The sequence below is a fragment of the Talpa europaea genome (assembly GCF_964194135.1).
Source record: "Talpa europaea genome assembly, chromosome: 13".
Classification (NCBI taxonomy): domain Eukaryota; kingdom Metazoa; phylum Chordata; class Mammalia; order Eulipotyphla; family Talpidae; genus Talpa; species Talpa europaea.
Genome location: NC_140080.1, coordinates 33,865,355 through 33,888,729, shown reverse-complemented (window position 1 = coordinate 33,888,729; position 23,375 = coordinate 33,865,355). Strand labels below are relative to the sequence as shown.

The 23,375-nt window shown below is 34.9% G+C and overlaps 1 protein-coding gene across 2 annotated transcripts in view; it reads right to left on the bottom strand.

Annotated features, from left to right (window-relative positions):
* LOC311183083 (ankyrin repeat and KH domain-containing protein 1) overlaps positions 1-23,375 on the bottom strand; it is a gene marked incomplete at both ends in the record, with an annotated part of 132,094 nt that overhangs the window by 11,185 nt on the left and 97,534 nt on the right. For both annotated transcript variants that reach the window (XM_084252332.1, XM_084252333.1), the window contains 12 exons: positions 1,777-1,923; positions 2,380-2,836; positions 3,883-4,057; positions 10,523-10,639; positions 11,175-11,270; positions 12,833-12,995; positions 13,201-13,376; positions 16,097-16,310; positions 16,769-16,911; positions 17,407-17,552; positions 18,005-18,116; positions 18,294-18,439. In XM_084252332.1, coding sequence (XP_084108458.1) covers positions 1,777-1,923; positions 2,380-2,836; positions 3,883-4,057; positions 10,523-10,639; positions 11,175-11,270; positions 12,833-12,995; positions 13,201-13,376; positions 16,097-16,310; positions 16,769-16,911; positions 17,407-17,552; positions 18,005-18,116; positions 18,294-18,439 — 2,092 coding nt within the window. The remainder of the gene's footprint in view (positions 1-1,776; positions 1,924-2,379; positions 2,837-3,882; positions 4,058-10,522; positions 10,640-11,174; positions 11,271-12,832; positions 12,996-13,200; positions 13,377-16,096; positions 16,311-16,768; positions 16,912-17,406; positions 17,553-18,004; positions 18,117-18,293; positions 18,440-23,375) is intronic.

Below are 23,375 nucleotides of genomic sequence, written 5' to 3'. Positions count from 1 at the left end.
AAGACCAGAAGTTAAGTCTTAGGATTTGACAAGATGCCTGGGGTGCCCCACAGGATTATCAAAGAAAAGTGTGTGTTGGCAGAACCAGGTCTCAAGATTAAAGCAGAATCAGATGAGAGTAACATTTATGACTTTCACATGCTTGTCGCTGAATCCCAGGATTCCCCACTTTGAGGGAGGAACCTTTAAACTGTAACTATTTCTTCCAGATGAATGCTCAGTGGCAATCACTAAAGTATGTCTCACGATCAAAATCTGTCACCTTAATGTAGACAAGCTAGGAAGAATATATTCATCTATCCCGAAAAGTAGAGCATGGCTAGGCTATATTTCATGATTTTTTTTTAAAGATTTATGCATACAAGAACTGGGGTGTAGAACAGAGGTAAAGGGAGGTCAGAGGATTCACCAGAGATAGAGTGGGGAGCAGAACAGGCCGATCTACTGAAATATATTGTTGAGGGAGCAGGGGGTAAGACAGGAGAGGTCTGCTGCACCACGTGAGTAGCTCCCTGGCCAGGGATTGAACTTGCGCCGCAGTGGCTAATGACAGCTTGACAATGTTGACTTTGACCCCTGTGCCACCAGGAAGGCCCAATATTTCATGAGTAACATTTAAATTGATCTGATTGGGCCTCCCCGGTGGCGCAGCAGTTGAGTGCTGGCTTGCGAAGTTGCCCGCAGCCTCTGCAGCGCCGGTTCAATCCCCGGCTGTTCCCTGGCCACCAGAGGAGGGTCCCACATGGTGCGCAGACCTCTCCTACCGCCCGCTGCTCCCCTCAGCAGTGTACTTCGGTCCTTCTGCCTGCTTTGCTCCCCGCTCTGGCTCTGGTGAATTCTCTCACCCTTTCGCGCTTCTGACTGTACCCAGTGCTTGTATAAATAAACAAACAAACAAATAAATAAATCTTTTTAAAATAAATAAATAAATAAATAAATAAATAAATAAATAAATGATCTGATTATTGAGTGTGTATTGTTTCTCTAGTTTGGCCAAGATTTTTCTTTCTTGTTTGAATGTAGTGGACATATTCTTAGAAACATCATAGAATAAAAGCCCAAACTTATGAATTCTTTGGTTATTAAATGCACATTATGAAATTTATGTTTTTCCTGCTGAATAGCACGAGCAGAGGGTATAAGTATCATCTGAACTGTGAGAGACGTTTAAAAGCAATGGGCTCTCTTCTGCTTTTATTAATTTCTTACACTACAGTTTAAGTAAAAAACACTATAATGAAGGCAGCTGTCAGGATTATCTACAGGAGTGTGGGTGGCTTTATTTTATTTTCTAGAGGAAGAAGGTAGTTTTATTAAATTATGAGCTCCTTACTTGTTTTATATTGATCTAATTGCACTGGTTAAAAGCGTATGTTCTCCAGCCAATTTTAACTTTACTTAAACACTAGGTAGATGGAAAAGCTTGACTGTTTGAATCAAAATGGGACTATCAAATAAAAATCAGAGCCCTCACTAAAATATTGTCTTTGCTGTTTAGTATAGAATCTTCTCTTAAAGAAGCTTGACCCATTTTGTATGGTTTATATAGAAACTTTTGTATATCTTGTTTTAATAATTTTTTTAAATTCAAAAGCCAACATTTGTGTGTCACATAAAATATGTATACAAAATTTACACATTGCTTTAGGCTACTGTGGATTTAGCATGACACTACAGTTTAAAATAATAACCATATTCAAATTATTCATTAATTGAATCTTCTTGCAAAAGGAAAATAAATATGTGAAAGTAAAAGATGAGACTAATAATTCTTACCTTCGTACAACTTCTTTCCACCCTTCTTCTCTTTTTTGTCCCCTTTTAGGGCTAGTCAGATTCAGCTTTATGTTTGGAGAGCTTAATGGCAATGACACCGACTTGTAGCCAGTTGATAAAGAATTAGAATTCACTTCACCTTCAAGTCTGAAAAGTGAGAAATATCAATAAAGTAAATAAAAATTAAAGATAAATTTTAAGGCAGAAACTTGAGACTATTATTTAATAGATTAAGTTATACCAAAATATTTTAATTCAAAGTTGGCACATTTAATCACCAAAATTCAGAAAAATAGAAACAGGATAGAGTTAATCTATTTTAGTATTAAAATGGATTCAAAAGTCAAAAGTTGGAACCCATAATCAATAATAGTTACAATCAAAGTATGCTAATATTTTAATTTCAAAATTAAATCATAAAAATTTCTAATATCATTCCATAACTGGGACATGATTATAAGGACACAGGTGAATTTTACCTTTGAATACTCAAGATAGATAATGTTTTAATACAACTTGGGCTTAGAGAATGTACTTCAAATTCTTGTTCCAGGCATGATAAAGAAAAGGTGGATGCAAAGTTAACCAAGTAGAAAAACTTACCGTGTTTGAGGTTTGGAAGTGGCAGTATTTGACTTTTCATCTTGGGACTGGAGTAGCAGTGTGGAATATCTCTTATCACTAGAGGAATTCATATCCATAGTAAAATTTAACTCTTGGCTTTTACCACCACTGCTACTCTCACTATTGCAATCTGTGCTGTCCAGGTTATCTGAATCACTATTTCCACCTGCACCACCACCTCTGGGTTCTCCATTTGTTTTACTTTTATCTGTCTTTTGCTGTGCTAAAGATATATGTTGTTCTGGTAATATTAAATGTGCAGTGGGAGGGGTCTCTTTTGTTTTGTTCTTCTTGTTTTTCCGATTGGTACTGGGTGTTGTCACCACATTGGCTCTTTTTTTCCCAAATACATTTGTGAAGGTTGCAGATGTTGCAGAGATGCCAATTGTGGTGGTGGTGGTTGCACTAGGAGGTTCTATGGGAACTTCTTGCTCCACTGAAATGACCAAAAACAATAAAAACCACACTGAGAGCAACAGAACTTAAAAATTCTCAAAATAAATCATGATATAATATACCTAAAAATTCACAACAACTCTATCCCTTAGGCCCTATTTTCCTTTCTCTAGTATTCACTAGTAAATAAAGAAACAAATAAAGAACAAATATACTATGTCATACTTAGATGTCTAACTTGACACAAATCATATACACCATTAACCTCTTTAAGATATGAAGTGGCAGTCTCATGAACTAACCAAAAATCACAATACAGTTTGAATTTAATAAATTTTTCAAATAATATTTTAGAATTAGAGTGAGGTTATTCGCCTACTACAAGCACTGCCAGATGGTACAATAACAACTTGAAAGTAATGAACCTCAGTCTAACATAGCTTCAAGCATGAACCTTGGATTAAAAATTTGAGAAACTAGGGACTCCCTGGTGGTGCAAGGGGTTAACACACAGCCTATGAAGCTCTCTGCAGCCACTGCAGCACCAGTTTGATTCCTGGCCAGGGAGCTACTCACATGGCACAGCAGACCTCTCCTGACTCGCCTGTTGCTCCCCTCAGCAGTGTACTAAAGTGGATCTGCCTGTTCTGCTCCCCACTCTGTCTCTGGTGAATCCTTTCACCCCCCACCCCACAACTCTGGCCTATACCCCAGTTCTTGCATGTATAAATAAATAAATCTTTAAAAAAAAAATTTGAGAAGCTAGACCTCTCCCCATTTTCCAATTGGAGGAGGAAAGAGTAGGGAAGAACATGAAAACTAGCTGGTAAAACCAGTTTTTTACTGCATCATTATAGGACAAACAATGTTCTACTTTAAATTACAATTAAACTTTGAATTATGTGTTTACCTTCCCCTTCTGTTTCCCGTATCACTTTACAATGTAAAATATTCAGAAATACTATAAAAGTATTAATTTCATATTAAAGTAACAGCAACTATAGATAACGAAAACAAGAAGCACTCAAAATGCAGTTGATAAGCACAACAGAATTTTATCACTAACTCAGATAGGTCATTTCTTACCATCTTCATCATTCTCCTCTTCATCTTCATCTTCTGGTAGTTCTGAATTCTCCTTAGGTTTGTTTTCTTCATCTTCTTCCTGCTTCCTTTTCTGTTCCTCTTTTTTCTTTTTTCTCTTCTCTTTTCTTTTCTCTCTCTTAGCTGCGAGAGCCTGCTTTCTGCTCTCTTCTCTTGACTGAAAATATAGTAGGTAAATCACTTATGAAAATACAATAATTTAAAATAAAGGAGAAATAATCTTATTTATGTTCCATGAGGCTTCCCATGGATGTCAGTTTCAAATCACATTTATAAAAGCAACAAAAGAAAAATTAGATAAACTGGACATCATCAAAATTAAAAGCTTTTGTGCTTCAAAAGAACTATCAAGAAAGTAAAAAGACAATCCATAAAATGAGGAAAAATATGCAAATCATACATCTGGTAAAGCATTTATATCTAGAATATAAAAAAACTCTTGAAACTCAATCATGAAAAGACAATTAAAAATGGGCAAAGGATCTGAATAGATTATTTATTCAAAGAACATATACACATGGTCAATAAACACAGGAAGAGATTGATGCTCAATATCACTAGCCATTAGGGAAAAGCAAATCAAAACCATATTGAGATACCCATTTCACATCCACTGGGATGGCTATAATGAAAGATAAAAAAAAGTATTGGTGAGGTGTGGAGAAATTGAACATTTATATACTGTTGGTAGGAATGCAAAGTGGTTTATCATTGGAAAACAATTTGTCTTCCTTAAATGGTTCAACATCAAATTAGCAACTTCATTCATCAATATATACCCAAGGGAAATGAAAACATGATCAAACAAAACACCTAAATTTCTGAAGTGAAAACAACCTAAATGTTCAGATGAGTGGAAAACAATATGTGATACATCTATAAAAAGGAAGATTGTTCAGCTTAAGTTTTGAAAAGAAATAATTGATACATGCTCTACAATACAGATGAACCTTGAAAACATTGTGAGGTTAAAGAAGGCAGTCACATAGGACCATTCTAATCATTCATGTAAGTGTGTAATTTTATTTAAATGAAATGTCCAGAATAACCAAATCCACAGAGACAGAAAGTAGATTAGTGGTTACCTAGAATGGAGGGTTTGGAAGGCTGAAACCTAAGGGGTATGAGTTTTTGTTTTAGGATAATGAAAATATTCTAAAATTGATTATTGTGATGGTTGTACAATTCTATGAATATAGTAAAAGCCATTGAATTATACACTTTAAATGGGTGAAATGTATGGTATAGGAATTAAATCTCAGTAAAGTTGTTTATAAGCTACCTATTTGCCCAAAATGCAGTTATCATGATTCTTTTTTTTTTTTTAAAGATTTATTTATTTATTTATTTATTTATACATACAAGCACTGGGAACAGTCAGAAGCGCGGGAGGGTGAGAGAATCCACCAGAGCCAGAGCGGGGAGCAGAGCAGGCAGAAGGACCAAAGTACACTGCTGAGGGGAGCAGCGGGCAGCAGGAGAGGTCTGCGCACCATGCGGGACCCTCCTCCGGTGGCCGGGGAGCAGCCAGGAATTGAACCAGCGCTGCAGAGGCTGCATGCAGTTTTGCAACCCAGTGCTCAACAGCTGCGCCACCGGGGAGGCCCTATCATGATTCTTATAATACAAATTTCACTGTAAAAATACTGACAAGAGGCTATTATACAAATTTCCCCCCTACTCTGTAAAATTTGTAAGAGACACACACATTCGTGATTCTAATCACCTTGAAATTCGGCTAACATCTGCTTTGGTCAGTACTAAAAAGTATTATTTGTTTCAGAAAGAAAGTCATAATAATATTAATAGTTGTCTAGCACCACAAATGAAAGTTTGAAACAAGTAGAAAACAAATCAAGTTACTCTTTATTCTATGGGAATTATCCAAACAGGCTAACAGGCTCATCACTGAATTTGTCTACAGAGTTTAGGTCTCTTGAAAATCAAGCAAAGTATTTTTCTTAAAACTGTAATTTCCCATTCCGGGGGTAAAATGATTAGTCTCTGGAATTTTTAATTGTCTAAATTGGAGAAGAGCAAATTATGGTCTAAATGCCAAATCTAGTCACCTGCCTTAAGTTTCTATGACCCTAAGGCTAAGATTGGCTTTTGTGTCTTAACTGGTGAGAAAAAGATCTCCTGACATGTGAAAATTATATAAAATTCAAATTTTAGTGTCCATAAATCAAGATTTATTGGAACACAGTCACATTCATTTAGCTATTGTCTACAGATGCTTTGTGCTACAATAGCAGAGACAAATGGTTATGATAGAGACCATATGGCCTGTAAAGGATATTAACCATTAGGCATTTGATGCAGGAGATCAAAGAATTAATGACGGTGCTAAAGAGCTCTGGGAAAAGCAATGAAAGCAGAATAGATGAAATGGAAGAACAAATAAGTACTCTTGAAGACACAGAAATAAAAAGAACCAAAACAGAAAAGGAAAGAGAAGTACGAAGGAAAAAGATCGAAGAAAGACTTCGGGAACTATCTGACTCCATTAGGAAAGGAAATATAAGAGTTATAGGAATCCCAGTAGGAGAGGAGAGAGATGTAGGAACAGAGAAAATATTCAAGGAAATAACTGAAGAGAACTTCCCAAACGTGAAGAAGGAGCTGAAAATTGATATACAAGAAGCAAGAAGAACACCAAACTTCCATGACGAAAGGAAAAATACAGCAAGACACATAATAGTAAAGCTCTCCTTCCTCTATGAAGAAAGAATAAGGACTAAACCCCCACTCCAAAAAATACTAAAAGGAGTCCTAAAGCCAGAACCTCAGAGGGACGAGTAACAAAAAAAATCAAATACTTGGGAATAAATCTAACAAAAGAGGTAAAGGACTTATACAAAGAAAACAATAAAACACTGTTAAAAGAAATAGAAGACACAAAGAAATGGAAAGACATCCCCTGCTCATGGATTGGAAGAATAAACATTAAAATGGCCATCCTACCAAAAGCAATATATAGATTCAATGCTATTCCAATAAAAATTTCAATGTCATTCTTCAAAGAAATAGAACAATTATTGATGAAATTCATATAGAATCACCAAAAACCCCCAAATAGCCAAAGTTCTCCTGAAAAAAACAGAAGGGAATGGAGGCATCACACTCCCAGACTTCAAACTATACTACAAAGCCATAATCATCAAAACTACATGGTATTGGAACAAGAACAGACATACAGACCAATAGTATTGAATAGAAAATCCAGAAATAAACCCACAGATTTATGGTTAACTAATCTTTGACAAAGGAGCAAAGACTATGCATTGGAGCAAAGAAAGTTTGTTCAATAAATGGTGCTGGGAAAACTGGGTCACTACATGCAAAAGAATGAAGCTTGACTACTACCTCACACCATGCAGAAAAACCAACTCAAAATGGATGAAAGAACTAGACATCAGACCTGAAACCATAAAATACATAGAAGGAAATATAGGCGAAACACTATGTGATATGCACATCAAAGACATCTTTACAGACACATCACCCAAAGCAGTGACAGTGAAGGCAAAGATAAACAGCTGAGACTACATCAAATTAAAGAGCTTCTGCACAGCAAAAGAGACAGTAACAAAAACAAAGAGAAACCCCACTGACTGGGAGAACATTTTTGCACACAACACTAATGATAAAGGACTGATCACAAAAATCTACAAAGAGCTGATGAGACTCAACAAAAACAAAAATAATCCAGTCAAAAAATGGGCAGAAGAGGGCCTCCCCGGTGGCATAGCGGTTGAGCGCTGGGTTGCGAAGCTGCTCGCAGCCTCTGCAGCACTGGTTCGATCCCTGGCTGCTTCCCGGCCACTGGAGGAGGGTCCCACATGGCGCGCAGACCCTGACTGTACCCAGAGCTTATATAAATAAATAAATAAATCTTAAAAAACAAAAAAATGGGTAGAAGAGCTAAAAAGAAACTTCTCTGAAGAGGAAATGCAAACGGCCAACAGGCATATGAAAAAATGTTCAACAACACTTGTAATCAGGGAAATGCAAATCAAAACTACAATGAGATACCATCTTACACCAGTGAGAATGGCACATATTAAAAAAAACTAGCAACAACAAATATTGACGAGGTTGTGGAGAAAAAGGAACTCTCCTGCACTGTTGGTGGGTGTGCAAACTGGTCCAACCACTATGGAGAGCTGTGTGGAGATTTCTTGACCTACTAAACATAGAGATTCCATATGATCCAGCAATTCCACTCCTAGGTATTTACCCAAAGGACACAGAAACATCAATTCCAAAGGGCACCTGCACCCCTATGTTTATAGCAGCACTGTTTACAATAGCTAAGCTTTGGAAACAACCCAAATGCCCAAAAATAGATGACTGGATTAAGAAGATGTGGTACATATACACCATGGAATATTACTCAGCATTCAAAAAAGATAAACCATGCAATTTGCAGCAACATGGATGGAGCTGGAAGGGATCATGCTCAGCGAAATAAGCCAGAAAGAAAAAGAAAAATATCGGATGGTCTCACTCATAGCAGGAATCTAGAAAACTTAAATAAGGGACCAGGAAAAAGAATAACTATAAGAAAGAAAATACAAAATCAACAAACAACTATGAACCAGAGACACTCTATGGGGGGTGGGGGGGCGGGGAAAGGAGGGCTTGGGGTCAAAATAAGGGGGTTGTAATTATATGGGGAATATAAAAATAAAATTTAAACAAAAAAAAAAACCATTAGGCATTTGATAGAAAAGTCTACTAAGAGTTTTCATACACAGCTAAAAATAATTTCATCACTATTGGCATGAAAGCACACTGGCTCTTTAGGGAATTATTGACCACATCCTTGGGTAGATAGAAAAAAATAAAAATTACAGACAAGGGAAAGGACCTCAGTAGTCAACTAGCTTCAAACATCACTTTAAAGTGAATATAAATTTTTCCCCTTATGATTTTAACTGAAAACAAATTTATCATGGAGGTAAATTTATCATGGAATTAAATTAAAACTTATTTAATACTCTAGGACAAGCTTTAAGGCTTCTACTTTTCCTTCTATTATAAGTAATGCAACAATGAATGTATTTATACATTCCCGTCTTTTAGCAGTTGTCTAAATATTTACCTTAGGTTAAATATCTATAAATGAATGACTGGAATAAGAGTTTGTGCTCTATTGTCTATTGTCATTATCATTTTTTGATTCATTTGTCAATTAATCTTAATAGCTACAGGGCCTCCCCGGTGGCGCAGTGGTTGAGCGCTGGGTTGCGAAGCTGCCCGCGGCCTCTGCGGCGCCGGTTCGATCCCCGGCTGCTCCCCGGTCACCGGAGGAGGGTCCCACATGGCGCGCAGACCTCTCCTGCTGCCCACTGCTCCCCTCAGCAGTGTACTTCGGTCCTTCTGCCTGTTCTGCTCCCTGCTCTGGCTCTGGTGAATTCTCTCACCCTCCGCGCTTCTGACTGTACCCAGTGCATGTATAAACAAACAAACTAAATAAATAAACAAAGCATGCCTCTATTAAAAAAAAAAAATCTTAATAGCTACACTAATTTAGAGCATTCATCAAAATCATAATAGAGTATGACTTTTTTTTTTTATTAATTTCTCCACATCCTTGCCATCAATAGCAATCACCAAACTTAAATTTTAAATTTTGCCTATCTGGTCAAAAAATTTTTAATCATTCTTACTGTGCATTAGTTAATTCATAAAATTGAGCATTCTATTTACTATTTTTTTCCTTTTTTGTTCCCCACCACCATCCTTTATATCCTTTTGACCATTTGTCCCTCTCAATACCTCTTAGTCTCAGAAACCTCACTGCTTACCAATATCTGCTAATTTTTAATAAGTATTTCAGGTTGTTGAATTGTCTAATGTATAGATGTTCAATATATTTCATTCTGAATTGCTTTACTATACATAATTCACTCGAACTACTTTCATTTTGCTGTTAATGGCAGCATTTCATTTTTCCTTATGGCTGAATGGTATTCCTTTATGTGGATCTTCTTGATCCAATCTTCTACTGGGCATTTAGGTTGCTTCCATGTTCGAGCTATAGTAAATAGTGTTGCAATAGTATCTTTTTTTTTGTTTGTTTATTTATGCATATAAGAACTGGGGTCTAGGCTGGAGGTGGAGGTGGGGGTGGTGGTGGTGAAAGGATTCACGAGAGACAGAGTAGGTATTAGAATAGGCGGATCTACTGAAATGCACTGCTGAGGGGGGCATCGGGCAAGTAGGAAAGGTCTTTTATGCCATGTGGGTTAGCTCCCTGGCTGGGGACTGAACTCATGCCGCGTTGGCTGTGATACCTTGATAGCACTGAGACTTTAACACCTGTGCCACCAGCGAGGCCCCAGATTTCCAGTGTTTTACTAAATTTCTTCTCAGATGAGTATTAAAACCACTTAGACAGTAGTACCATTTGGTAAACTGTAATTTGCATGAAAACAAGTCCTTCACTCAGATGGTTCAGAATATTGAGGTCAGAATAAAAAATTGATGGTGGTTTGGTAATCTATTAATCATTTCTGTTTGAAAGATTTTGTGAAGATTATTGGTCATATATTGCTGATTTATACTAGCAGATTTTGAACAATTTCTGAAAAAGAAAATTATTTCTCCCACTCACCTTTTCCAGGTCAAGTTCCTTTAAAAGAATACTTGCATTCTTATTTGCTTCTGCAGCCTGTTGATCTTTAGCTTTCACAATTGTCTCAACACACTGATGACATTTTTTCAATAGTTCCTATATTAAGAAAATGGAATTATATGAAAAAAGGAAAATCCTATATTAACAGGTCAAAAAAACAAAGCAAAACAACAACAAAAACAAAATAAGCCCCAAACTTGAGCTAATGAGCACAATAAAGTTCAGGGATTAAAGCTCAAACAGCTGAAAATTCCCTAAATCAGATAAAGCTACCCTTTGAGTCTAGTCATGTATCAGTCTTTCATCAAAATAAGGCGCCATTTCCTAAAAAGTGAATGTGTTCTTCAAACACTTTCTAATCAGGCTAATGATCAAGTAATAAACTTTAGCTTCAGTCACTATTATTACAGTGTATATTAATGAAGGACATCTCAAAATAATTTATCAAAAGAATTACATTCATTCTCCACTTGCAAATGGAAAAATGAAAGCATAGAACAAAAAAAGGAAAGCATAGAAAGATCATGTCATCAGTCTCATAGAAGACAAAAAGAACAAGTTGTTAACTGCACACACTGACACTTAATTTCACAAATAACAAAAATGTGCTTCAAGAGCATATTAAACCTACCTTATCTGTAATTGTTGCTATGTATCTCATGCATTCTATATCAGAAGGGAACTGATTGACTTCTTTCACCAAATACTGAACAACTTTTACATGACCCTAAAAGGAGCGCAACAAAAAATACACAAAAGAATCCATTAACATTTTATCCCTATATTTAAACTTAAAAATGAAAGGTATAGTATCACTTCCATATCATTTACTAACCTAAAATTCAAATTATGAAAACAAGAAGTGTTGCGTTAATAAACTGAAAAAGATAAATAGAACATGCTAAGGAATATACGGGGGGCCAAAGGACATTTTTCTTTAATTTAGTCTGCCACTAAAAGTAATAAAACTTTATAGAAAAAAAATCTAAAATCAATCTATTAATAAAATAAAAATTGAAAGCATGAAATTAACCTAAATCTAAAAGAGAAATTAGTCCTGAAACAAAGAGAATGTTCCGGATTGCAAAGAATTATTTTGGCTCTCAGACAAGGTAGATGGTCATATTTATCTAAGTTCTATGAATTGAGTATTAGGTAGAACACTTTCTAAATGTCATTATCAAAGGCTGAGTGATCTGTAATCAATTCTAAAAATACCTATTTTAACATTAACCAAATTTGTATAGTTTCCCCCCATTAAGGTTTGAAAAAATCCTCAAGAACGAGAATGATGGTGACAAAAATCAGAAAAGTAGTTGCTTCTGGGGAAGGAATTTTGGAATGAGTATGATAGAACTATCTAGGATTATAGAAGTATTTTATAACCATATGGAGCTTGGGTTACACGACTGTATGCATTTACCAAAATTGAGCTTTTCACTTTAGATCTTTACATGTCATTAGAAATTATATCTCAATTAAAAGTAAAGAAAAAATTTTTAAAAAGAATTAAGTCAAGGGCCTCCCCTGGTGGCGCAGTGGTTGGGCGCTGGGCTGCGAAGCTGCCCGCAGCCTCTGCACCGCCAGCTTCATCCCTGGCCGCCGGTGAGGGTCCAACATGGCGCGCTGACCTCTCCTGCGGCGCCTGCTGCTCCCCTCAGCAGTGTATTTCTCATCAGTCTGCCTGTTCTGTCCCTGCTCTGGCTCTGGTGAATTCTCTCACCCTCCCTCGCTTCTGCCTGTACCCGGTGCTTATATAAATAAATAAATCTTTAAAAAAAAAGTCTAAAAAAAATTTTAAGTTTTTTAAGAGACACAAACTGTCTTCACTCAGTAGCTTTTTAATGATCACCTAGCATGTGTCAAGTACGTTATTAAACAGTGGATATAAAAGAGTGGTGGAAAAAAGTCATGAATTTTGATCTTCATAAACTTTCCAGTCTATATATCCATATGTATATTAATAAATTTGAAGAATACACTCATTTTTGTTCCTCCTTAGGTAGAGAAGACATCCATCTATATATATTACTTGTACTTAAAGGCAGTGTTTAATGGACAACATAACAAAATCAGGCAAGATATCAAATGATTTACCAACTAAGTTGCTTATAGTGAACTACCACATAAATCTTATATTTGGCCACAAAGAGAATGGAAAGATAGCAGTGATGTGTGCATGGAAACAGTCTATACTCCAAGATCAATTTAACTTTCTCACATAATTTCACAATTTATTATTAGTTTAAAATTATTAAATTTTATCTTTTCCCCACTGTGTCAAATTACCTTTCGAAATGCTGACATAAGAGGTGTAATTTTTCGATTATCTGCTGCATCCACATCAGCACCTGCTTGCACTAGCAACTGCACCACATCGAAATGACCACCATTGGATGCCAACCAAAGTGGTGTGTTTCCCTTCTTATTACGAACATCAATATGAGCTCCCCTATAAAATCAAAGAATGTTAATATAGTATGTTTCCTATGACAAGAAGCTAACATTTTCTATTTTTCTCTATTGCCTTTTATTACTTACAAAATAGCTTGCAAATAATTTTTTTTAAGTCAATAAAGTAAAAACACTTTTAATAACTTTAAAGGCTCTGAAAAGGGATCATAGGAAGTTGTATATAGAATATATATATTACTCACCTATTAATCAGGAGCTCACAAAACTTGTAGTGACCTTTGTCTGCTGCTATTGTTAAAGCAGTATCTCTTGAGGAAGGCACAGGAGGGGCATTAACATCTGCTCCTTTGTCAAGGAGAACTCTTCCAACCTCTGCATATCCTCCAGATGCAGCTTCCATCAAAGGGGTAAGACCAGTCTGTTTAAAACAAAAAATTATTATAATAAATTAATATGATTTCTTTAAAAAGCAATTGACTTATAAGTGAACTCTATTCTGATTTTCTCTTATAAAAGAGCTAAGCAATATTCATTGTCTTGAATTATACTAAATAGAAGTAAAAATTGTTAGGTTAAGTTAGATAAGCTAGAGTGAATTCACTTATCCTAACATAGGCTTCTATACAGTTATAAATTTATACATGAGACTAACTTCTGTACAACAAAAGAGATGTTTAAAAATGAATAAAAAGAAAATTAAGTGGTACAATATTCAATGGGAAAACATTGTTGAGAATACATTCTAAGAATGCAGTTTTTAAAACTCAGAATAAATTCTTTAAATTCTACTCACACTTGTGTCAATAGATTAAAATGTCACTTCATAAATTTATTTACCTGTCTTTTTCTCATTAGTCGCCAACATTTTTGCCAAAAGATATTTCCTACTTGCATCATTTCCAAAATAATAATGAATTTCATTAGGGGCCTCCCTGGTGGGGTAAGGGGTTAAGCTCAGCACTGTGAAGCTATCAGCAGGCTCTGCAACACAAGTTCAATCACCCATCGGCCAGGGAGCTACCCACATGGCACAGCAGACCTCTCCTGTCTTGCCAGCTGCTCCCCTCAGCAGTGTATCTCAGTAGATCTGCTTGTTCTGCTCCCCACTCTGTCTCTGGTGAATCCTCTCACCCCTCGCACCTCTGGCCTGTTCCCCAGTTCTCGCATGCATAAATAAATAAATCTTTTAAAAAAATGAATTTCTCTAGGACTTCTAATAGATAAGTGGGTCACACTGAATAACGCAAAAAGGAAAACTAGAAGGCAGTTAAGACTCATTTCTCTTTGCAATAAAAAGTCTGTGGGAAAATTATACTTCCTAACTTCTTAGATTAAAAACATAAATGTGTGGGCCTCCCTGGTGGCGCAGCGGTTGAGCGCTGGGTTGCGAAGCTGCCCGCAGCCTCTGCAGCGTCAGTTCGATCCTCAGCTGCTCCCCGGCCACTGGAGGAGGGTCCCACATGGCGTGCAGACCTCTCCTGCCGCCCGCTGCTCCCCTCAGCAGTGTACTTCAGTCCTTCTGCCTGCTCTGCTCCCTGCTCTGGCTCTGGTGAATTCTCTCACCCTCCCGCGCTTCTGACTGTACCCCATACTTGTATAAATGAATGAATGAATGAATGAATGAATGAATGAATAAATAAATCTTAAAAAAATAAATGTTGCCTTAAATTTTAAGAAATAATACAAATGAAGTTTATGAGGAAATATGAGCTTTCATGTAGACCTTTTCAATTTGAATGACTAGATTGGCCATTGATTATAAAGAATTCTATGTAAGTTACTTATTACAAGGACTCTAGGGACCTAACAATTATATATATATTTTTTAAAGATTTATTTATTTATACAAGCACGGGTACAGTCAGAAGCGCGGAGGGTGAGAGAATTCACCAGAGCCAGAGTGGGGAACAGAACAGGCAGATGGACCGAAATACACTGCTGAGGGGAGCAGCGGGAGGCAGGAGAGGTCTGCGTGCCATGTGGGACCCTCGGCGGTGGCCAGGGATTGAACCAGCGCTGCAGAGGCTGTGGGCTGCTACGCAGTCCAGCACTCAACCGCTTAACCACCAGGGGAGGCCCAGGACCTAACAATTATAAACCAAGAATACGAAACACTCTAAGTGCCAAAATAGTCATGAAATTGTATCTTTCACAGTCAGATTAGATTTTAGTTGTCTTATTTTTGTAATTAAAACAGTACTTTTTTTTTAATGTTTTATTTTTGCATTGTAGAACTGGGGTGTAGGCCAGAGGTATGGGGGTCGGGGGTGGTGAGAGGATTAACTAGAGACAGAGTGGGGAACAGAACAGGTGAATTGACTGAAATACACTACTGAGGGGAGCAGAGGTCGAGACAGGAGAGGTCTGCTGCGCCATAGTGGTGATAGCGCTGAGACTTCAACTGACCTAGGCTACCTGGGAGGCCCAAAGCATAACTTTTTTGACTGCAGCTTTTTTTAAACAATGATAAACACATTAAAGAAGTTTTTAATGTGTCTCATTAAAGAAGTCTCATTAAAGAAGTTTTTCTTATATTAAAGAACTCTTAAAATAATCTTATAATACACAAAAATTGCAAACTAGGGGATAGATCCACTCACAGCTGAGGTTGGAAAAAGTACTTATTCTTTTTTTTTTTTTTTTCATTGTCTTTAATAAGTATCACGGATGTGAAAGTGTCACTGACCCTGTGTAGCACAATTCCCCTGTCAGGGGACATCAGTTTTAACTCATGGATAATTTGAAATAACATATTTGATTTGAGTTGAAATTCCATATTCTTTCCACTAGAAATATATCTGAAGTCGTTGACAAGTTATAAAATTCTTACCTTGGGCCTCCCTGGTGGCGAAGCGGTTGAGCGCTGGGTTGGGAAGCTGCCCGCAGCCTCTGCAGCGCCGGTTCGATCCCCGGCTGCTCCCTGGCCACCCGAGGAGGGTCCCACATGGTGTGCAGACCTCTCCTGCCACCCGCTGCTCCCCTTAGCAGTGTACTTCGGTCCTTCTGCCTGCTCTGCTCCCTGCTCTGGCTCTGGTGAATTCTCTCACCCTCCCGCACTTCTGACTGTACCCAGTGCTTGTATAAATAAATAAATAAATAAATATATTTTTTTAAAAAAAAAGAAAAAAAAATTCTTACCTTTGCTCTATGTTCAACATTGGCTTTTCGGTCCAGAAGCAAACTCACTACTTCTGCTCGGCCTTGGAAACAAGCCAAGGTGAGAGCCGTGTTCCTATTGGTCTCTATCTGGGCATTAATGTCTGAACCCATATCAAGGAGCAGTTTCACCGCAGGAACATGTCCATTCATTGCAGCCAACATCAAGGGAGAAATACCTAGTTTACTCCCAGTCCTAAGTGGGGGTGGGGGGGTGAGGGAGGAGAATGTACTTAGCAAATTAAAATAATATGTTGCCTATTGTTTTCTAAAAAGCATAGATAATATTAAAGACAAAAATGCTTTGGTCAAAATGGTTGACACTAGAGAACAGATTTCATTTATTTAGACTAACAATAAGGAATAGGAAAACCTAACAATTTAAAACATAACCCGCATTTTATAAATTTCCAGCTAACCTAACAAAGTATTTTCTGAAATAATACCTCTTTAAAAACAGTCACTTTAATAAACTTGTAAGTTATAATTGTTTATAAGCACATAATATGAATGATAATTAGAAAGTGTTGGAACTTAGAAATTAAGCATTGTCTTAGTTAAAAATTGGATTTGTCCAAGTAATAAAGGAAGATATTTAACTTCAAGGAAGCAACTTACTAATTACGAGTAGTAAAATGGACAGGTGATAGATACCTTGAATTAATTTCTGCCCCAGCATTAAGCAGAATCTTAATGATATTAACATATCCTCCAGACGCAGCTAGACTCAGTGGCGTATAATCAGATACATTTCTGTGTTCTTTATTTGCACCCCGAGCCAGCAGCAAGTCTACCACCTACAAAATAAAATGTGAACAGAGAAATCCAGCAAATTCCATGGGCTGAACTTTAACGAAGGAAGCACAAAAAATGGGACTTAAAATTTCCTTGTCTAAATATCTGACGTTTACTAGGCCCTATTATATATTACAATAGTAGAGAAATGGAATCCATTTTATATCTAGGAATTTAGAGCTTTGAAATCCCGATTATGTTGAAATAACACGATGTTACTCTTCCTATTCATCAACTGTTAAGTGATAATTGACATTTTATGTGATAGTATTAAGTTTCAATCAGCCCAATAAATCAAAGTCTAAGGAGTATTCTTATTTTGCCTAAAAGGCAATAAACAAATTGCTTATAAGGGCACTTATTGTTCGCATTAAACTTAATATATGGAAAGATCAAAACATATAGTAAGTTTTATTCATGTAGCTAAATTACAAAGCATATGCATATTTAAAATACATGCAAAATATTTACAAAAATGAAAATTAATATTAACACACCTCTTGTCGTCCACCAGAACATGCCAATGAAAGTGGAGTATCCTTAGTTCTTTCAGATTGAGCTTCTATATCTCCACCTTTATCTAAAAGGATTTCAACAACTCCAACATGTCCTGCTGTTGCAGCCAGGATCAGTGGTGTAAAACCTAAAGTAGAAAATTAAAATCTCAGACAAATTTTCCTTATTAAGTGACTGTTTTCAATTCTCTATTAGTAGAAAAAAGCTTTTTAGGGCAGATACTTATAACCATTTAACATAAAACTGCTCTAAACTTTCTTTTGGTACAAAAGGAAATGCTAAGTCAACAAAATTATTAATGTTTATACACATAATGAACTTTGACACCCTGCATTCTCTTCCTTTGGATTAAGGAGAAAGACAATTCCAACTTGCTAGACTTCATGGATGATTTACAGTCTAATTTTTGGAGAATAATTTGGCTCTATTGATAAACACATTTTGATATTCTCAATTGAAATATGTTTATCCATTTTTTCACTGAGGCAGTCTAAGAACTACTTAGAATAGTGAAATCAATAGGGATAAAACTAATTTTCCCACATAACTACACTCCAGCTTTATTCTGACTTATCTTACCTTTTTTGTCTCTGTGCTCAATTTTAGCATCTCGTGCAATGAGTACAGACACAAGTTCTTCATGACCACCTGCACAAGCTAGTGTTAAAGCTGTGTCATGATTACTTTCAGTCTAGGAAAAGGAAAAAAGAAAAGTTTTTTTTTTTGTGGGGGGGGGTTTGTTTACAACAGAATTCTTAATCAAAAAGCAAATAATACTTATTTTCACAACAAATATACAATAATTTTCCTTTCCAAATAAAGAAAACCAGAAAGTAAAAAATAAGTTTAAATAAAGCAATTTACTCACATGTGCATCGATGTCAACTGAAGGGTACACAGGGGGCATAGACTGGGAAGTCACACTGCTTGGAGACTGTGAGCAGGGTTCAGGTGTAAGACATTCTGTAGTCTGAGAGGAACTGTTTGAACCAGTGGGCACTCTGCTACTCACAGCTGAAAAACAATATTTATACTGCTGAATTCTGCTTAAAAGAGTAAAACCACAGAAAAACACAGAAAATAGAAAATTCTATAAATAATAATGTAGTCGTTAAATCACAAGTTTTGGACTCAGATAGATCTATTAAATCCTAGTTTAATTCCCAGTTCTACCACTGACTTTCTGATCTTCAGCAAGTAACTTAATCTCTCTGAGCTTCAATTTTCCTTATATGTAAAATGAGTACCTGCCTTGTAAGGTTTTGGAAAGACCACTTGTGATAATACAGGTAAAATACTTAGTATGGAACCAGTGGATAATACAACAAATGGTAGTCTTTTACATTGTTAATAGGGAGAAAATAGTTTCCAATGAAAAAGTAAAATTTTGTAAAAGACAATTAGATAAAAATGCCCTGAGAACAACTTAAAAAAAAAAGGGGGGTGGGGTGGGGAGAACAAATAACAAGTAGACGATTTCTCATATAAGTTGCAGAGTATTTGTTTTGAAAATTCAGTGTTTACTTTGAAGATTTGCTAAACTCAATCAATGTCTAAAAACCTATCTTTTAAAAATGAGTATTGGGACTTTTATTTGGGATCTCAAAACTTGGTATTTGAAAAGTTGAGTTATTTGAAATTACATCTTTATGTTTCTATCTATTACCTATGTTTCATCAGAGATGGAGTTTGCCCCATACAGGGGAAATAGGACCTATCTTAGAGGGATGCTGTAAGTTGTCCAAAAAGAAATGTACATAATGAATTTAACACAGTGTTTGGCACATAGTAAGTGCCAAACTATTTTTCACTATATTGAAAAATAAAAACACTACTCACTAAACAAAGAAAAATTTCAGAGAAAAACCAGATAATCAATAATATAGAAAAGAGAATAAAATTTCAGTGATGGCAATAACCTTCTAGTACCTAAACTAAAAGTCAATCAAAAACACACATCTTAAGGGAAATGTAAACATTTCAAGAATTGGAGAAGATTTTCTCTCTCAAATTGTGATACGACTGGATTCCAATCAAGGATACTCTATGTAAGTGTGAAAGACTAAGTTTAGTATAGTACTTTTCTTAAATAACTTAGCAAATTTTAAGATGCTAGATATGTTTCACATATGCCCTTCTTTCCTCCCCACTAATACATATAATTATTTTAGCCATATGAATTTCTGCAGCTTCTGGCATGACAAAAATACATAAATAACTTAACTATTGGGTTACAAGTAGGAATGATTATTATATATATTTGTATCACTTACAAGAACATGTACAATGGAAATAAAGTTAAAAAATTTCTGCCATTCAATGAATTAAAAGCAGTAGTTTGTTATACATTCTCAAAATACTGATATGTTTGGAAAACAGCTCTATGAAAGACACTAGAGATTGAGATATAGTACCTTATAATAGTAAGATTTTAACAGTGGTGTTATAATTATTAACATACACCTTACGAAAGATCTACTTTTCTGTATACTATAAATTTTGTTTATTCATGTTATCTTTCTGTTACTATGAAAAACAGACTTTAAAAACTTATTAAATACTTGATTAGAGTTCGAGGCCAGAATGTGATATTATAAGACTTTACAGAGCTGGTTTTTAAAAATATTCTTTTAACAGGTCTATTACCAAAAACATGTTGTTACATTAATTACTGTATACTTCTATACATGACCTTCAGAAACATTCCATAGAAGTGACTTTCATAGGAATAATCACATATGATGAGTTATAAAGACAAAACTAGAAAGTAGCAAAGACTTTAAAAGAATATGGATCATAAAACTGTTATTCAGATGAAACTGTAGCAGGACTGTTACATTTTCATAAATCCTAAAACATATCCTACCTCTGAAGGAAATGTCTCTAAAAATAACTAAGATCACTATCACAAAAGTTACCATATAATTCAAATTAAATTTATGCTCTATGCTAAAATGGGATGATAGAAAAACTAAGTACAATATGCTACTTAAATCTTAATGATATTTAGGATAATTTTGTAGGCTATATAGATGATAAAAGCCTTACTATATAAAAATCTCAGATTGCAGGTTTATATAAACTATGTTGTGAGATTTTAAGAAGGTAATCTGTTTTAATACCTATTAAAAATTATTCAAAAATAAAAAGCTAATTATCTTTTCATTCTTAAGTCTGTGTTGACCACATGGGATTATTTAAATCAATATACTTTATTTTTTTTTCTACTTAAATTTTTTTATTATCTTATTTTTTAATTTTATATATTTTTTACATCATTTTTCATTTTTGCACATGTATGCATTTGCATCTTGGTTATATATTTCCCATACAATTCCTACCCCCCTCAATATTTAAATCAATATACTTTAAATTAGTTTGTTTTAAGAGTTTACTAGGGTACCAACAACAGTAACATGGTGAAATCAGCATACTAAGTTAAACCTTACACACACATAAAATCTCAGTATAAAAATAAGGGGAATTTTAATGTAATAAAATCTAAGGAAATAATATCTTTAAGATAAATTCAGAACTTCAATTTGAATGAGATGCTTGTATATTACATCTAAAGTTCTTAAGCCTGGTTGGAATGAGTGTGAATCTTGGCATTTAATAGCAACTTAATTTCCACAAGCTTCATTTTTCCAACAGAAAAAGAGAGGTGCTATTTTACAGGAAGGATGATAATAAATAGCCTACAAGATAATATATATAAAGTATTTAGCACAAAGTATGGTACTTGATAAGTGCTTAATAAACATAAGTAAATTGGTTGATTTTTAATCTTTATATATTAAGAATGAAAGTGTTACTAGATGTTTGTAAAACTACTGAATGATCAAAACTATTTTGAATTTCACTAAATTGTTTTAAATTTCCAGTCATTTGAACTGAGAAATCTACTATTATGATAGTATCTAAAATTCCAACATATACTTTAAGAAGAAAAGGACCTAAGAACCATGCTCACAAGCAAGACTTTATGTACATTCTGTCTGTCTGGAACTAGATCAAGGATAATACATGTAAGATTATATTTAAAGGCTGAATTAAGTAAGTCAGCTAATCACAGCACAGGACTAATAAATTACATATACAACTAACTCATTCACATGACATTTTCAGACTAGAACAGCAATAAAGAAAAAAATATTCCTAAAAAGTAAAATTTATTGCTATTATATATGGGTACTCTCTAAAGTAAAACTTTTAAGACATATAGCATTCTCTATTAAATATAAGGGGTGAGAACTGAATTTTGTTTAGGTGGAATTAATTACATCTTTGGCTTGAACTGAATCCTACTGATAGGTTAATATATTGATTATAGAATTAGATATTCACTTAATTCATCCTACTCTAATTTCTTTTATCCTTCAATTAAGAAAATTACAAGAAACTCGGACTTAATAAAAATAACATTTTAAAACATTGAAACAGATCATCACTTGAAACAAGGAAAATCTAATTATTGCTATATATTTTAAGATAAACTTATTAAAAATGAAAAATTTTATATGAAGATAAATTTTGTATTTATTGTCTGATTTGCAAGTTAAAGCTTATTACAAAAGACTATTATACAATATGGTAGGCCAACAATCATTAGATAGTAATGTCTAACAGAGAAATTAAACTGCACTAGTATATGTTAACATTATGTAAAATTAAAAGATATTTTCTGAAACAGTTTTTTGAAGTTACATGTAAACTTTGTAAAAGAGCATTTCAATTTAACAAATACTACAGTAAAATAAACAAAATTTCATCTCCCTTATAAGAACTATTGTATATATAACCATAAAGTAATTACCAACAAGTTCCCTTTAAAATTTTTTGTAGATTCTTAAAAGAAAAAAAAAAAAACACTTCCTAAATTACAATGAAACAAAGGTTTTATAGTTGCAAACTGAGAATTAGGAGCCTTATAATGCTAGTTATAGAACCCAAAGTCTTAAAAAAAAAATAATACTCTTATGTCTCCAATTTCATCATTATATGCTTATACCCAGATTAGAAATGAGAACTATTAATGAATCATGAGTTAATTCATAATTATAACAACTCTCAGCACTAATGACACAATGTTAATTTGAGTTAATTGGTTGTAGGCTGAAGACTGAAAAACCCAAATTAAAAAATAAACTCCTTAAAATATTTCCCAGCATTTTTATTTTCTTTATGAAAACTAAGCCATTCCTCCTCTGCAGAATGATACCTTTTACATCAGAGGAGCCTCACAGGCAGTATTACAATTCTATAACCACTGGAAGACACACATATGTACAATTAAATCCCCAATTTAAGTAATCTTATTCCACATTTTTAAAGATTCAGTAAAGATTAGGAAGACTAAAGGCTCACAAAAGAAGAAAGAAAACTGGGACAGCATAATTGGGATGGGAAGAGGAAAGGAATATGACAAGAGGAAACAGACAACAGTAAGGAAAAAAATGTTGCAATCAAGAGACAGAGGACTGGCCTGCCTTTGAATATCACTCCAGCTACATCTTAGTTCTTGGTCTTCATCCACTGTCAACAGCCATTCTGGCTGCATTTCTGAACTGGACTCTCATGGAGGTGATACATTCACCAGCCATCTTTAGGAAGGTAAATGATTAATTGCACTCTTTTCCCACTGCTGCAAGGACAATGAAAGGGAAAGTAAACTTGGTGCACCTCATTTCATATCTAGTTGTAAATTTCCACACAACAATAAAAAGAAACATATACTTTTAAGATTATCAGGCCTTTCCTTTTGTGTATGTGCACGTGTGTTGTGTGTCTCTGTGCTTTCACCAAGACAGTTAACACAAATATAAAATAGATGATAAAGCCAATGTACTTTCAATCTTCTGATCACAAGTACTGTAACAACATAAAATGCTTAATCTTTGGATCCCCCTTTAATTAGAAATATTTAAATTAATCAGATAAAATTCTAAAT